Source organism: Limulus polyphemus, unplaced genomic scaffold, assembly GCF_000517525.1.
Source record: "Limulus polyphemus unplaced genomic scaffold, Limulus_polyphemus-2.1.2 Scaffold5159, whole genome shotgun sequence".
Classification (NCBI taxonomy): domain Eukaryota; kingdom Metazoa; phylum Arthropoda; class Merostomata; order Xiphosura; family Limulidae; genus Limulus; species Limulus polyphemus.
The window spans coordinates 34,538-52,303 of NW_013670769.1; the positions used below are offsets into that span (position 1 = coordinate 34,538).

The 17,766-nt window shown below is 31.1% G+C and overlaps 1 protein-coding gene across 1 annotated transcript in view; it reads right to left on the minus strand.

Moving 5' to 3' along the window:
• Nucleotides 1-1,637: 1,637 nt before the first annotated feature.
• The window catches only part of LOC106472207 (COP9 signalosome complex subunit 3-like), a 35,400-nt gene continuing 19,271 nt past the window's right edge, over nt 1,638-17,766 (minus strand). Inside the window, exons 8-15 of the mRNA XM_013932834.2 lie at nt 15,869-15,958; nt 15,149-15,199; nt 13,761-13,862; nt 11,431-11,502; nt 10,964-11,050; nt 7,594-7,707; nt 4,314-4,394; nt 1,638-2,231 (exon numbers count right to left, since the gene is read on the minus strand). Coding sequence (XP_013788288.2) covers nt 2,151-2,231; nt 4,314-4,394; nt 7,594-7,707; nt 10,964-11,050; nt 11,431-11,502; nt 13,761-13,862; nt 15,149-15,199; nt 15,869-15,958 — 678 coding nt within the window. The 3' untranslated portion in view covers nt 1,638-2,150. The remainder of the gene's footprint in view (nt 2,232-4,313; nt 4,395-7,593; nt 7,708-10,963; nt 11,051-11,430; nt 11,503-13,760; nt 13,863-15,148; nt 15,200-15,868; nt 15,959-17,766) is intronic.

Genomic DNA, 17,766 nt, shown 5'->3' on the forward strand with positions numbered 1-17,766 from the left:
GGCCTAATACATTGAACTGTTATATTTTTACCAATTTAAGCTTCTAAACTGTTCATCACATTTAATAAAAGAAACACTAGTGTTAGTTGGATATCATCAAGAATATCAAACATTATGCTATAGTACGTGTTCTGTTTGTAATTCACCAAACTCATCTACAATATATATTACTGCTTCTGGTATCCTGTGTACCCTGATTAAAAAAAATCACAATTTTTTATTGAATACTTAAAATGGTTGCAGCTGAACATATTAATAATATGTAAACTTGTGGGTTAAGATGTATAAGTTTATATACCATCACAATAATTGTAAGGTATGTTGCATGTTATTCAAACACGTAAAGTATTTTAGGTTATTGTTTGTTTGTTTTGGATTTCGCGCAAATGTACACGAGGGCTATCTGCGCTAGCCGTCCCTAATTTAGCAGTGTAAGACTAGAGGGAAGGCAGCTAGTCATCACCACCCACCGCCAACTCTTGGGCTACTCTTTTACCAACAAATAGTGGGATTGACCGTCACATTATAACTCCCCCACGGCTGAAAGGGCAAGCATGTTTGGTGTGATGGGGATTCGAACCCGCGACTCTCTAATTGCGAGTCGAGCGCCCTAACCAGCTGGCCATGCCGGGCCTTTTAGGTTATTAGTGATCAGTAAAGGACTACACGTTTAAACCAAACAAACCTGCTTATATTCCACCACTATATGAGGCCTACTTTATTTATTTGTTTCCAAGCAGCTCTGATGAGATGTGAATTCATTGAAACAGCGAGAGTAGTGAATCAAAGAATCAGTTAAGCCAATGATTCATCTTTTATTCACCGAAATTCGCGTTTTGATGAAGAAAAGAAATTAACAAATAAATATGTAAGCTTGTCAAAAATAATTCTCTTGCAATACTTTATTTTTTATCTTAGATTGTAAGTGATGCTTACCGATATAATGTCCATATCCAATGAAACTTTAAAAACTCCACTGAATTTGCTGTAGCATGAAAAGGAAATACAGTACTATGACACTAACTTCTTTTACATGGATTGTGAAAATTACCGGGTCTCTTGAAACGAACAGCAACAGGAAACTATAGAAAGTAAGACAATGTTCCACAAAATTAACCTCTTGTTTTTTGTTAAGTTGAACTAACTTTGGATACTAGAAATCAAACCTAACGTTCACTACAATTCCTGTGTATAAGAATAATTATGTAAACAATTCATGTAACATTGTGGCGTTCTGTAACAATCATGACAGAAGCACTGGCCAAATGAGAGGGTAGATAAGTGAATCTTGTCTAATTAAAAGGGTGGACATTTGTAAATATTCTACACGAAAGCCCTTAGGGGCTATTTATCTACAAAACAAGTTCACTGTATTGTACAAGTTAAATATCTAACAAAAGTAACATCACAAAATTCCAAGTTTAGAAACTGTTTAGTTTATTATTTGAAATAACTCACAATTACTGTATTTAATAAGTAATAATCTGATGTCATATTTGTGCACTAAATGCAATCATCCTATAGCATGTGGATAAACTACATTTACTTGTATTTCATATTCTATTTTTTTTTATGTAAAACAGATACATGTGTTTCATGAAAACTTCACATGAAAAGATCCTTTCCTTTGACACCCCTTGAATTTTTACAGAATGTTTATTTATTTTTCATTTTTTTTTTTACAGATTTATCATAAAAGATGTCTGAGATAAATTTAGGTTAGGGAAGCTTACTTGAGATCTACTATTATTCATCATTGCATCACATGACACTAGTTGTATAGCATGGCATATCAACAACAGTACAAACAAAAAAGCATCCAAAAAACAGGTTGCTGGATATATATTTTATAAATTTCAAGAGATAGAAGAAATCTTGAAAATACAAAATGAATCAAATGTACATTGGCATTTTATAAGTTAGATTAATTATTTTATTTTTCTTCTTGCAATCCTGTTTTCTTAAGAGAAAACTAAAAAACAAATGTGTTACTTTAAAGTGCATGTTTATGCATAAAATACTACATTTTCCCGACAGATATGCTTATGCATATTCTACACTTTCAAAGCACATTTTAAACGAGATACATGTCACAACTAACAGCTCTGTGTTAACTTCAACCTGCCGAAATGCATGAAAGTGGTTTCTGATTACATGGAATATGTTGGAACTTTACTGCTACCCACGGGAGTGGAGGTGCCAGGTAAGTCGTCTTCTTGAACTCCAGAACTCTGAAAATAATTGTTTTACATTAGTACATTTGTTCTTAGAAAACTGATAAAACTCTTTAATATCAAAATAACTAGTGGAGGTCAGTAAGTACATTTCATTCAATACTTTCCCTACTTTAGAATTAAATAAAATTATGTGTTAACAATGAAACATAATATATCTTTTGAAACCTGCCTGGGAGAGAGAGATGTAAAAGCTCAAAATAACAGCCATAGGTTCTAGTACTTTCCAAAAGTGGTCTCTTTTCTTTTTTTTATGCTCCTAACAAAGAAGGGGGACCACTCTTTGAAAGCACTTGTGCATTTTGGTAATAGTTTCGATTGTTACAACCACTTTATAGCGATCGACAAAGTTGGTTGTCTTAGCTGAAAAGACTGGATGAGATACAATAAGATTTTCAGTTTTTTCATTACCACAAGTTTCTCTAGGAGCACATCAAATCTTCAGTCAAGATAAACAGACCATGGGTTAGACTAACATAATACTAACAGTAATCTGGACTTCACTAAACTGTATTCAGGATTTAATCAAAAACTTTCACAGTGAAATCTTACGCATTGTATTAGGCTTATAAGGTAACATTATGATATTATTACTACTAAAAAAAACTTCCAAGAATCCCAACGTGACATTACTTTCTTTAAATCTCACATTTTGTCTTCCGAATTTTTCTCAGTCTAATATTTGCGGTACAACCTTTATTTGATCTTACGATCATTTTAGGTAAAAACCCATACAACCGAGGTAGTTCTGATCCTACCCTAGTGTGTGCTGCTGCAAAAATTATCAACTTACATTCCAAACTGAGGTGTTATTTACAGAAAGTACCCAACTTACTGTAACTACAAGCTTCTAATCCTGAAGCTTTGTATATCTCGCTGGTAAAAATATAATGGGGGCTAAGAATATCTCAAATTTTTTTAGAACACGAAGGTTTTCAAGCATTTTTTTGTATCTATCTGAATAGGAAACAAACAACTTAAAATTTTTAAATCAAGTAATCACATACTAATGACTCATAAGTTAGCAAAATCTTCAATTTATTTTATTTGGTACAATTTTGAATGATCACTCTAGAGAAGTTTCCGTTGCTAATATGCTCATTACTTTTTCTATTATAAATAATTCTGTTTAAGGGATGATCACTGAAATAATGATGTGTAATTTTAATGGTATAACATAACCTTAGCATAATCTTAATATACTTTAGTTTTAGCAGCCAATCATAATGTGAATTAATACTTTTATCCCTCATTATGTGCAGTAATATTTCAAATCTTTAATCAAAAAAAGACATCTAACAGGTTATGGGGAAAAAAAGAAAGATGCATTTAAATAAATTAACAAATTTTAAAGATGTCTCTGATGCACGCTTGAAAATACAAATACGTAAATTTACATCAATACATTACATCACTGAAATTAATTTCTTCACTATTTATATGAAGGGATTCAGATTCCTTTTTAATTTTCATCTATTTCGTGTTAATGCAACAATATACATAATCACAGCACACAAACTAATAGAGGGCCAAAAACTTTGATTCTGAAAATTAAATGTTATCAACACAGAAGATATTTAAGTGTAGAGCAAATGCCTTTTGGTCCACTCTGTATTATATTGTTACAAATACTAAGCCTAGTATATGAAAAACTTAAATAGTCTTGAAATGATTAAAGAATCATGTTATTAGTTTCAAGTCACATGAAGTTTGATAACGAAAGGTATTTTTACATTCATATAAAGATAGAAATTGAAATTCTTTTCACAAATTTTCCTAATAGTTTTACACAACATTAACATACTGAAAATACATTTAGATTTGTTTTTAGTTAAGCATAAACTTACACAATGGGCTATCTATACTGTGCTCACCATGGGTATCAAAACCTGAATTTTAGTGTTATAAGTCCGCAGATTGCTGCCGAGCTACCGGGGGACCCTACATTTTGAAATTAGTATTTTATTGACAATGGTTATTTGAGTGAACCAAAGAATTTCAATCTCGGAAAATATGCAGAAAAAGTATTTCTTAAAACACTTATTGCATCAAGCATTAGTACAGAGAAGTTGTTTGTACCTTTTGCACATATTTACGGTTGACAGCAATATCTTGATCCATCTGTTTTAGCTTTTCATCGAGTTGAATGCACTTCTTCATCTATACAACACATGACATGCAGTAATTATCCTTTCAATATACTCTCTTCTTAATTTAAAAGTACCCATTTAATAACACATTTAAAGGTATCCATTTAATAACACATTTAAAGGTACCCATTTAATAACATATTTAAAGGTACCCATTTAATAACACATTTAAAGTTACCCATTTAATAACACATTTAAAGGTATCCATTTAATAACACATGTAAAGGTATCAATTTAATAACACATGTAAAGGTACCCATTTAATAACACATTTAAAGGTACCCATTTAACAACACATTTAAAGTTACCCATTTAATAACACATTTAAAGGTGTCCATTTAATAACACATTTAAAGGTGTCCATTTAATAACACATTTAAAGGTGTCCATTTAATAACACATTTAAAGTTACCCATTTAACAACACATTTAAAGTTACCCATTTAACAACACATTTAAAGTTACCCATTTAATAACACATTTAAAGGTACCCATTTAACAACACATTTAAAGGTACCCATTTAACAACACATTTAAAGGTACCCATTTAATAACACATTTAAAGGTACCCATTTAACAACACATTTAAAGGTACCCATTTAACAACACATTTAAAGTTACCCATTTAATAACACATTTAAAGGTACCCATTTAATAACACAGGCCTGTGAATTTAAACTTCATAAAAGTTCTTTTAGTTTTAATAATGGATTTTCCATAATTCAGCTACACAGATTTCAAAAATAATATTCATTTTTTTCTATCCCATAAGGATTTTGTACAAATCGGGAATAAAAAACTCTTACTAACATCAAATTATTATTTCGTTTACCACAATTAACATTTTTTATTATTACGTTTGTTAACATAAATACAAACAAACCGAAGAAATGGGAAGAACATTGATGTCAAACAAACATACATCCTCATTCATCCTAATATTTCTTGTGAAATCTACATCTTTTAGTCTCAAAACTACATGTTGTGGTCTTTCTTTTATGTACTGCATTATGACGTTTTGTGAAAAATCTGTATGTGATGGATAAAAATGGATATACTTTTTGGATTCAGCGTACAGGAATTACTGTAGAACATGTAGAAAGTTCAAGACAATAAAACCATCGCAAGCCTGTGTTATCAAGCATGTATAAAATTTTTGAAACAGCTATTGTTTCTTAACAGTTAGGCCTGATCACTCAACATTCAAATTATGCACAAAAATAATCTTAAGTTAATACTAGCTCCATCTTTAGTTTGTTATGTAAACAATTTAATACAAATATAACAGTACTTCTAATGTTGTATTTATGAAACGTTTTTGTTTTATTTCTTAAATGCTTCAGTATTATCTTTTTGTGTGGGTTTTTGTCTACATGCAATATTTTAAAAATTTTATATTTATTTTGTGTTGTTTTGCAATCACATGTTCATTTGCATTTGATTTTCTTTGTTTTTCACGTTCCTTGCATCTAGTTGTTATTTTTCAACTATATAGGAGAAACAAGTTCGAAAATAATGACTGGATGCAAAGATGAGCCCTCTCTTAGCCATAAGCCATTAAAATTTGTACAATATATATATATATATATATATATACTAGAGACAGTGATAATTGGGTGGCCAAATAATTAGTTCTAATTTGAACTACTGTAACATAATGAGAAATGCTCCTATTGTCCCTCCGATGGGACAGCGGTATGTCTGCGAACTTGCAATGCTAAAATCTGGGGTTCGATTCCCCGCCATGGACCCAGCAGATGGCCCAATGTGGATTTGCTGAAACACACATATTTTTTGTTATAGGTTCAGTAACCATTATAATATGGATGGAAGACATTTATAGCTTTGTTTCAATTCTCAATGTTTGGCACACAAATCCAACTTACATGTGTAAAGAGGGACACTGACGTAAATAATGTCTTCTTCTTTTGCTTAATACTGTAGCTATACAGTAGAGATCAATTAATTTTGATATATTTTCAGAAAAATATCTTTTATGCATTTTCTATAATAATAGTCAAATATCATTTTAAAAGAAAAAAAAATCCTGTTTTCTTCTTGTTAAAAATACAGAGGCTTTCTGAGAGTAAATATAAAAATATTTTTGGTATCATTTTCATTGTATACTTAGGATTGGTTTAGTAAAACACAAACGATTCTTATTTTAGAATTCCTATGTATTATATTATAATGCTTAATATTTTCATTGATAATTGTTATGCATTTACATGTATCAAAACTCTATTAAATATAATAAACTGATTGTTATGAATGTTACGTTATTTTCTATCAATTATATCACTTAGAAATTTGTGGTTTGAAAGTGAAAAAAAAAATCCTGGTTATACACCTGAATGTAATAATGAAATGTATATGAACATATGATTGAACACTGGCACAAAATAAATTTAAATAATGTCAAAATATTACATTTAGACAAAACCCAAATAAAAGAAAATATTTTGTAGCACTAATAACCAAAGAATTAAAATCTAACATTAATGAAACATCAAGAGCATCTTTATATTTGTATTAAACTGTTTACATAAAATAAAAAATAAGAGAGCTAGCATCAACTTAAATAAGATTATATGATTGGTTGTAATTTGACTGTATTTTACTTTGAATGTTGTACGTGATCATGTCCAACTGTTAGGAATGAAACACTGAACCCAAATAAGTCTAATATCCCACCAATAGCTGTTTCAAGAACTATATATTCTTGACAAACATTTTCTATATTTAATGAAAGATATTAAAGGATTATTTAACAGAAGACGATTACACTGTGTATAAAACAAAAAAACTTCAGGGCTAGTCATCTTAAATCTATTAGTCAAGACTATCTATTATATAACTCCTATGATATCCAAAAAAAAACCCTAATAAATGTTCAAACAATACATTCAATTAATATTTAAAACAAAATGCTGTATTTTTCTTAAATGTATTCCCTGTAAAGAGTTTCCTAAAAAGCACCAAACTTTTAACCTGTAAAACCTTCTCATTTGTTTGTTGTATTTTAGCGGAGCCTAACCTTTAACATACGTAAGCTTTGTTTTAATCAGAAGGTCTAAAAAGGATTACGATATCTCACTAACTTGCTGAAAATACTTGTATTACACAAAGCAAACACTGAAGTTTACACTTAACATACCGATTTATAATGCATATAATACTTAAAAAAACAACTCAAGTGTTGTCTTTTACCTCTTCTTCCAATCGTTTGAACATACTTGGACTGTTGTACTTTTCAGGGCTGTCCAGAAACACAACCATCCCATCCTTCTGATTAATTGAAGCAAAGATTTCTCCATCTTCAATCTGAAAAAAAAAAAAAATTCCATATCGTAAGAAATTCAAGAAAGCCATATCACAATCCGCACTACTTTAAATGTGATTACTTGTCAGACTGTGTTTTGTTTTGTTTTCAGTTTACAAGGGGAAAAAATATCTTTATAAAAGCTTGTGCACAAACAGCACATTACCAATGTATGTACGAGATAAACTTGACAAGTCAAGTAAATGCTCAGTAGTGTGCAATACATTCACATTCATGGAAAATTTTAGGAATAAACTTCCCTTAATCCCAATAGGGTTTGTTTGTTGTGAATTTCACGAGAAGCTACATGAGGGCTATCTGCAAAACTAATAGTGGTAGTGAAATTTCTTGTTTTGTTTGTGTGAAGTTAAGTACAAGGCTACACAATGGGCTATCCGTAATCCCCAAGAGGTATATTTTAGATCTATGTTACAGTTCACTTAATGTACTTCACACCATAACAGTTGTTCATACAGTTAATTATATAAATAGTGCCTTGACCACTACTATGTTTGTCATATCCCAACTGACCAAAAGACCTCATCAGCACTGGATATGGCAGACGTAGTGTGGTTAACATACTGAGATATTATTATATAATCTTCTTTACTTTCACTCATAAGTTCTTAGAATTAATAAATACCTTTGTATTTGGGAAATTTTAATATTTTCCTTTTTACTGATAAAAATCTTCCATGCTCATATTAAGAAACAGTCTTTATTTCCAAAGTATACAACTTATACAAAAGTGTAGCATGAAATTACCAAAAGAAATTAGTTATGAAAGAGAAACGGTATTGCTAAAAAAAGTGAGAACTGTGTGAATAAAACCATGATTTCTGAGAAATTAGTGACACTTGCAATCTTGTGAAGGAAGAAGTGGTTAGGACTTAAGAGAAGAAAAACTTCTAAAAAACAGGTAAGCCGTTTTAAATAGCAAATGCCAAGATTTTTTTTTGCATGTTAAAATTTTGTTTTTAGCTTTGGATATGATGTAAAAAGCAATTTATAGATGGTATGTGATGAAATAAGTTTCAATACTTCATTAGTTAACACCAATGAACTATATGACTTCTTCTTCTTCTTCTACCATTAAATTGGGAAAATGGAGTACACATTTAGAAATAACACTTAACATATTATATATTAAACATAATCCTACTCCTCTTTATTAACACTTGAATTATTATATATTAAATATAATCCTACTCCTCTTTATTAACACTTGAATTATTATATATCAAATATAATCCTATTCCTCTTTATTAACACTTGAATTATTATATATTAAATATAATCCTACTCCTCTTTATTAACACTTGAATTATTATATATTAAATATAATCCTACTCTTTATTAATACTTGAGTTATTATATATTAAAGATAATCCTACCCCCTCTTTATTAACACTTGAATTATTATATATTAAACATAATCCTACCCCCTCTTTATTAACACTTGAATTATTATATATATTAAACATAATCCTACTCCTCCTTATTAATACTTAACGTATTGGAGAGTGTGCTAGCACCCTCTGTGTAGGGATGGCATGAACATCCGTATTAAAGCAATACAAGTAATCAAAAGCCAGATATGAAGAGCTACCTGTCATAGTTCCTCTATCTCTGGTGTATATGCCGCTTTTCAGCTATTGAGAGCATCAGAAAGTCAAAAACTGGCAAACGGCCAAAAACCAAGATTTCATATTATCGTTCATCATCATCTTTCTTCAACAGGCCTAGCACCTACCAATTTCTAGCAGCAACTATAATTTTATCATGATTTGATAGAGCAAAACAGTCTTCACGATCTTTGACTACCTATTTGATTATTATTCTATGCAAGATTTATAAAGCTTTAGAATACACTCTATAACTTAGTAAACCACACATGCCATCTCATAAAAAAAAGTCAAATAACTATAAGGAAAAAAATTTATCGCTAAATAAAAAAGTTACGTAAGCCTGGCTACTGAATTCGATAAAACGAACCAAATAAGATAGGGATGGAAGTGGACATATCACTTGATTGGCTAATGATCACATAGCAGACTAAGCTGTCTCGACTTTACATAGGGAATAAAATCCTTACATTACTGACTTCCTCACTGCAAAACAACTAGAAACAGAATTTCCAATCGTAAAATGTTACTCTATTGTGAAATAGTCATAAAAGTATTCTGAAGTTATATAACGATGAAAGCTGAGATTCTATTCAGACACCAAGCTTTTGATAGACAAAGTGGTGAAACCAGTAAATGTAGGGATTTTATTCTCCATGTAAATTTGAGACAGCTTAGTCTGCTACATGATCATTAGCCGATCAAGTGATATGTCCACTTCCATCCCTAGCTTGTTTGGTTCCTTCTTTCAAGTTCAGTAGTTAGCCCTACATAGCTTTTTTATATAGCGATAATTTTTTCCTTATATTTGTTATATATTAAACATAATCCTACTCTTCTTTATTAGCACTTGAATTATTATATATTAAAGCAATTGTTGTGGGCCTTTGCACGGGATAAATTGGTTACAGAGCCAAGACAGAGCATGTTTGAAGGATGAATGGCAGAAAAATAATTGCCAGTTGTTGACAACATAGTCTTTCTGAAAATTTTACTATTCTGTAAGAGATCTTTTAAAGTTAATTGGATTAGGGCTTGGTGGCCTCCTGTGCACTGCACAGGCTACACACCCTATATGGCCATCACTTCTCCTAGTCCTATTTATTAATACTTGACTTAGTGCATATTGAACACAACCCTACTCCTCTTTATTAATACTTGGCTTATTATATATTAAACATAATCTTAATTGGCTTATTGCACATTAAACATGACCCTAACTGTCTTTCCTAATACCCAACTTAACATTACATAAAACTCTGCCATTTTTATTAATTCCTGGTTTATTTTATTAAATATAACTATTCATTATTACTAATTTATAGGTTAATATCCATGTAATATTAGAATAATCTTCATTATTAATGATGAACTTATTACATATTTAATATTAACATAATCCTCATTAATTACACATTTGATATTAACATTACGTTGTCCTCATTATTGATGATGAGCTTACTGTACATTTATTTTCTTACTTGATTTACAATGGAGGTGTTTGTTATCTTTATAATTCTTCTTATATATGTACTTAAGGTTTAGATCTACCCCATGATATTTGTATCATGCACATATCTCATATTCATGAGTTTACTGAACGTATACATAGAATTATGTAAATTGTTGTTACCATGTGTAAAATGTATTTCTCTGCTTCTTTAGGTCCTGATAGTTGCACTCTATTAGCCATGTCTGTTAAGGAAAGAGTCAGAAAAGTCTGCAAAAAAGAAAATAGATCAAACATTTACTTTTCATAGTCTTTATCTTATTAGAAATGTGTAAACATTTTCTTATTAATTTTCATTAAGTGAAGATATGAAAAAAATTATAAATATAACTAAAAGAGTAAGTACTTGCTCACGTCAATATACACCTTCATATTTACAGTCACACTAAAAAAATAAGATCTACTTTCCATGGCAATTTCTGCAACAATTACCATAATGGCTGAAGCAATTTACCTTCACTGAGCTACGGAAATTAATTTTTTTTAACTGAGTATACAAAAAAAATTGACGAAAAAAGAAAGATACAAATTTAACTTAAACACAATTTTTTTTATTTGTCTAAACAAGATATGGTATATGTTAAACTTACCTTTGTAAGACGTTGAATATTCTTTTTATAAAGGGAAGATAAACACTGCTTAACCATGCCCATGTTACTGTCCTGATAAAAAGACAGAATTGTACATGTTATGTATTAGTGAAACATATGTTCATACTACAATCTTCATAACTTTGCACAATAATACAATACTACAGAATCATTAACTGAAGATTCTTACCTTTTACTAGCTCAACATTGTGTAAATATAATAAAATAAAAAAGAAAATACTCTTTTTCCTAATCAAATAATTCAAACTTACTAATAATACTGCAAACAATTGCGACTCAGAAATAAACAAGATTTGATTTTGTTCTTCTCTATTATCAAGTAAATAAATCTTTATTTATGATTTAGTGAGATTATTCAGGCTGAAGTAAGATTTATTACAAGTAAAATTACCCATGATTTAGCATCAACTGAAATCATCCAGAGATTTTAAAGGTTTGAATAAATTAACCACAGTTTAATAAGGTTATCAAAGATCGAGTGAGATTATCCAGGTTTAATTAAATTCTCCAGAGTTTAGGGAGATTATTGATGGTCTTATGAGACTAGTAAGGGCCTAGTAAGAAATTTAAGCATCACCAGCAAGTGTAATAATTGAGGTGTTAAAGTTCTATAATCACTGGTGCAAAGAGCAAATAATCATGGAAAGGACACTTTCAAATAAAGAAATAATCAATGTACAGAATACACAACACTGATTAGAACTAATATACTCTAACTTATGTAAGACATTTTAACACATCATTAATACTTTGCAACCATGAAGATATATGATATTTTATGCAAATGTATTTCAGAACTAATTTTTAGATAAAAATTCCAGTATATCCAAAACTGAAAATCAAAGCGTTTTGTGGATAACATATCTTTTTTAAAACGTTTACACTTGAGTAAAAAAAAAAAAGTAGAAAATTTGCTTAATCCTTTATTAATTCACTCTGCGTGTCTGTGAACACCTCCCACAATTTTGGAGCTAGCAGGACCAAGCATGGCAGGTGGACTAGAGGCTGTTTAGAGAATCCTTATCTATATGATATAGTTCCCTTACCAAAGGAGTAAAAAACGAGGGCTAAAACATGCTGGGAAGGTCACCCAGACATGATGGGTGTCTAGGAATAGGTTTTTATGAATATTGAACCTGAATCTGGAATCATATTCTGTGTTATTGGTTCTCTAAAGATACATGGGGCCCCATATGTTAAACTGTGTTCATACCCCGACTCACAAGTTAGCAGGACCCGAAGTGGCACATGTGCTCAGGTACCACAAGCAGGTAACTTATCAACAGGATTTGTTTTCAGATACAGACTCCCCTTTGTGGTTGTTATCGAAGAAACTGTGGATAATGAACAAGTTTGATTGGTACACTGGGGCCTCTATGAATCATTAAGGACTTAATTCCCCACAGTGGAGATATACATTTGTTAAAAGGACTCAAAAACCCCATAGATAATAAAAAACTGTTTATCCAATAACTAATGAAGGAAGAATAATTTATAAATCATAAGCTGTAGGGATATATATATGAATTACTTAACTCGTACACTAAATTACTGAAGATGTAGTCATTTTAACTGCACTTCAAATCCTACCATTATCCGGGATTCACTGACATTTTATACTCAGGTCACATTTTCAGAAGTTTCAACACGACAATGAAATCAAATAAATCTATTATTTCCATTAATTCACTATTTCCTAAACTTTAGTCATCCACCACCCTTTTAAATAAATATGGTTTCATGCCTACCCCATTCCTTTTTTTTTTAATTAGTAAAAGAGTGAGTTAAGTGACAAAATGTAATTCACACATACACATTAAAATGTTAGATATGTTGTAGTAATTATTTATTATTTTCATAAATGAAAATTATATAAAATTTTAAATTGCTCTCTTGACTCTACCCTAATTGCTTGTGCCCCCCCCCCCTGAAGAGATTATTTGTGCCCACTGTGGGGGGCTCCACACTTTTGGAAGTGCTGCATTAACTTAAATTTAGTGTAAACTTAGAGTTAATGGAATACTTTATCCTTTTTCAAAATTTAAATAGTTTTTTTATCAGAGAGACAAGTTTTTACGACTTAAACAGTCACATGTTTTTTGTTGTTAAAACAATACCCTTTTTAATTGTCCCTACAGTCAATATTTCCATCACATGAATGTTTTGTTGAAGAACAGATTTATGCTCAGTAATCACTAATTTTTTTGTAACTATCAAAACCTATATCTATAAAAAAAAAAGTAGAATAATATAGCTTTCATATACTTCTGACATGAAGAAGATAAAAACAAGTGAAGCAGAAACCTTACCCTTGTAAATGTGTCAGTATGCTTGTTGATCACAGTCCTAACTTCATCTGGATTGTTTGTAGTATATGCAGTTGCGAGGTCATGATAAGCTTGACTCAGTGGCTAGATATCACACAAAAGTTTATTATCTTACAGTTCAAACCTTACTTAAAGATGATGATGAGTGAGCCTAGAATTCAAACCTTAGTTAAAGATGATGATGAACATCCCTATAATTCAAACCTTAGTTAAGGATGATGATGTACATTCCTATAATTCAAACCTTAGTTAAAGATGATGATGAACATCCCTATAATTCAAACCTTAGTTAAGGATGATGATGTACATTCCTATAATTCAAACCTTAATGATGATAATGAACATCCCTATAATTCAAACCTTAGTTAAGGATGATGATGAACATCCCTATAATTCAAACCTTAGTTAAGGATGATGATGAACATCCCTATAATTCAAACCTTAGTTAAGGATGATGATGAACATCCCTATAATTCAAACCTTAGTTAAGGATGATGATGTACATTCCTATAATTCAAACCTTAGTTAAGGATGATGATGAACATCCCTATAATTCAAATCTTATTTAAGGATGATGATGAACATCCCTATAATTCAAACCTTAGTTAAGGATGATGATGTACATTCCTATAATTCAAACCTTAGTTAAGGATGATGATGAACATCCCTATAATTCAAACCTTAATGATGATAATGAACATCCCTATAATTCAAACCTTAGTTAAGGATGATGATGAATATCCCTATAATTCAAACCTTAGTTACAGATGATGATGAACATCCCTATAATTCAAACCTAAGTTTCAGGTATATTGGATGTTGTGGCTTTTTGAAAAAATTTCAATCATTTCAAAGTGACTCTGTGAAGCATGTGACCATCTCTCAGTTATGTAAACAGTATGACATATGCTTAAATGTATCCTATCACTGATGATCAAACTAAGTTGGGAACCACAAAAAAGGGTATATATCAGATGTCATTATCTGGATAAATAACCTCCTAAAAACATATAGCCTTAACCTCCCACCCCCCGGTTAGTAATGACATTTTAGAAGTTTAGACGTTATCTCCATTTCTGAGAGGTAATGCCTTGTATGAGTCATGATTGATTTCATGAGATATCATATTCCAAAATTAATACCACATATTGAAAGATACTTAGCTGACATATCAGGGGATAGCTTAACACAGAAAACAAAGTGTCACTCATCTCTAAACTCTAGGCTAATATAGTATAGAAAGATCAAAACTAGAACAATTTCTTTGCCCACATTATCATTAAAACAAGATCTACTGCACCTATCTGAACCTAACAAAGATTAAGCTTTTTGATTTTCTTTCTATCAATTACAAAAAACAAAATCCTCACCTTAATAAATCTTCCTACAACTTGAGATGCATACTTAGGTAAATTTGCAACCTGCAATGTATGGAAAATAATCAAGATAAGTAATACACAAGTTTTCTTGAATAATATATCCTATGTCGTTTTAATATCAAAGCTGATAATAACGATAAGTAGAGGTTTTGCTTTCAATACTGTTAAAATTTGATTGCATATATTAGTATTTAATGTGTTTTAATATTATCACATTTCTCCTTAATTTATAAAGGAACTTAAAGGCTGTTTGCATCCACAGAAAAATTTAATAATAAAATTTAAAACTATTTTTTCTGTATACCAACTAAATTGATTTTCAATCACTCAATGAACTGAAACTTACTCAAAGCTTCACTGATTCTCATATTTATAATGTATCCTTGTTTCTACATATTTTGCAAACTCTCTTGATCATTAACATTGACGAACATTCTAGGTATTATAACACTACTTTTATAACTTTTTAAATCTAATATCATCATATCTTGTTAGCAGCTCCCTCTAGCAAACAACTAAATTAAAACATTGAAAATATAACTTACAACAATATATTGATAAAAATATTTTCAGATATTTCAGTAGTTGATATTTTTAAATATTCAAACACACATATTTGTTGCTGACTGTTAAACGATGAAATTGATTTTACTATAAATGTTAACAGATCATTTCATAATTCCCACTATGTGAACTGTTAAACAACTTTACCTTTCCCTGAAGAATCAGAGCAACTAGAATGTACTTTTTGTATGCTTCCAACATGATGTGACTGACAGCCATGCTTGGTGTTGTGACAGCCTTAAAATAAACCAAAGTAAAATTAAATACTAGAATACGTATCACTTCACTTAGACACTTCAACGAATCAATTGTCAAATCCTCACATCTTGGTAACTAGTTTAAAATTTTAAATGAAGAAACACAAACTTAATGAAAGTAAAATGCAATAAAGATTTGATGTTGAAGCAATATGTACAATATATAAGATGAATAAGATGAGAGGTGTTTATTGTTCTCAGTATTCTCTTGTAACAAATGCAGTTATAAAAATTATAAATAAAACAGAAATATTGGTGATGAAAAAAAAACTGATCTAGTAGGTACATTTGAAATACTGACTGGAATTATTTAAAGATTAGCTTATTATTTGTAACTATATCGTATACATTTTGAATAAGCAGTAAACATCATCTTTCTCCAACTTTATTTCAAAGTGTTAGGAAATAGTTCCAAGTGATTGAACTGTATTATACCATGTCTTAATCAACACTTTCTTTTTGATGCAATAATGCTCAAATATTGTGACATAAAACTACCAATAATGATTGCTTAGACTGTGTTATATAAGATTTATTTACAAATATTATAATTTTTCTATACTGAAAATGTATTTCCGATAGGTACTTCCCTCCACTCTCAAGATTAGCTATTATCATTCATTGATGCCCTTTATATGCAAACTTTTTTTTATTACGCATGCCACACACCCCCCTATTGGAATCAAATGATTCCAACATGTCTCTCATGCAAATCATCATGTGTCACTTCTCCACCAATAGGAGAATTGTACACTAATGTGACTCCCCTATGCACCTCTACCGAAATATCACTTTGAAGTTTGGCAGACGATGGTAGCACCAGAAATTGAGTGGGGAGGAAGGGTGGGAAGTGTGAGAAGGGGCAAGTACCTATCGGAAATACATTTTCAGTATAGAAAAATTATACCTTTCAACACTATACTTCCTTCCTCTCACAAGATTAGCTAGAATCCCACATTGATTAGGAGGAGGGATTGTTGCGAAGGAAGAACAAATATACCCCCCAAAAGCTTCCGAAAGATACCTCTGTAGATGAGAGAATCAGATCTGCAGAGGGGAACAACACCACTTCTGATCCAGGTATACTCCTCGCCAATACGTGGAATGTGTAAGAAATTAGGATGGAAAATGAGAGAAACTCATCCGAGTGGGAGAGAAAGTGGTAGGAAAGTGATCCTAACCAGAGAAAGATATAGTAACTCAATCCCACAATAAGAAAAGTGGAAGAATGAGGATGCATCCCATGGTGTAGAGTAGCTAGGGCACGGCGGACCATTCTTGGTAAGTCAACTACATCCAGAACCTCCTCGCGGGGTACCAACATCCACGCGAGTATAGAATGAGGATCATACCATCTTCATCTCAAACCCAAGAACCGGGGAATTGAGAATCACTTAGATACCTGGGTATTACACAGGATTAGATCTGACCTATAGATCCAGGAATTTTACATCTGGTGTAAGAGGAAGTCTATCACATGCAATCAACTCCCGCAACCGTGAAACAGGTCAGGACCATCCAAAGGGCAATAAGATCCACTTAATAAGAGAGAATGAGGTAGAGAGCCAAGGACAGAACCAGAACAATCCCACATATCCCTGCAGCAACTCACAACACAGGAAGAGGAAATCAAGGGAGGAAGATAAACAACCCTAAACCTGTGTGAGTAGTTATGTTGATTGGTTCACCCGAAATCCAAAACCAGTTTGCGGGATATCGACATCCATGCAAGGGTAGGATGAGGGCTCCCAATCGAAAAGGTGAACTGCATTTTGACGTCTCAATCCA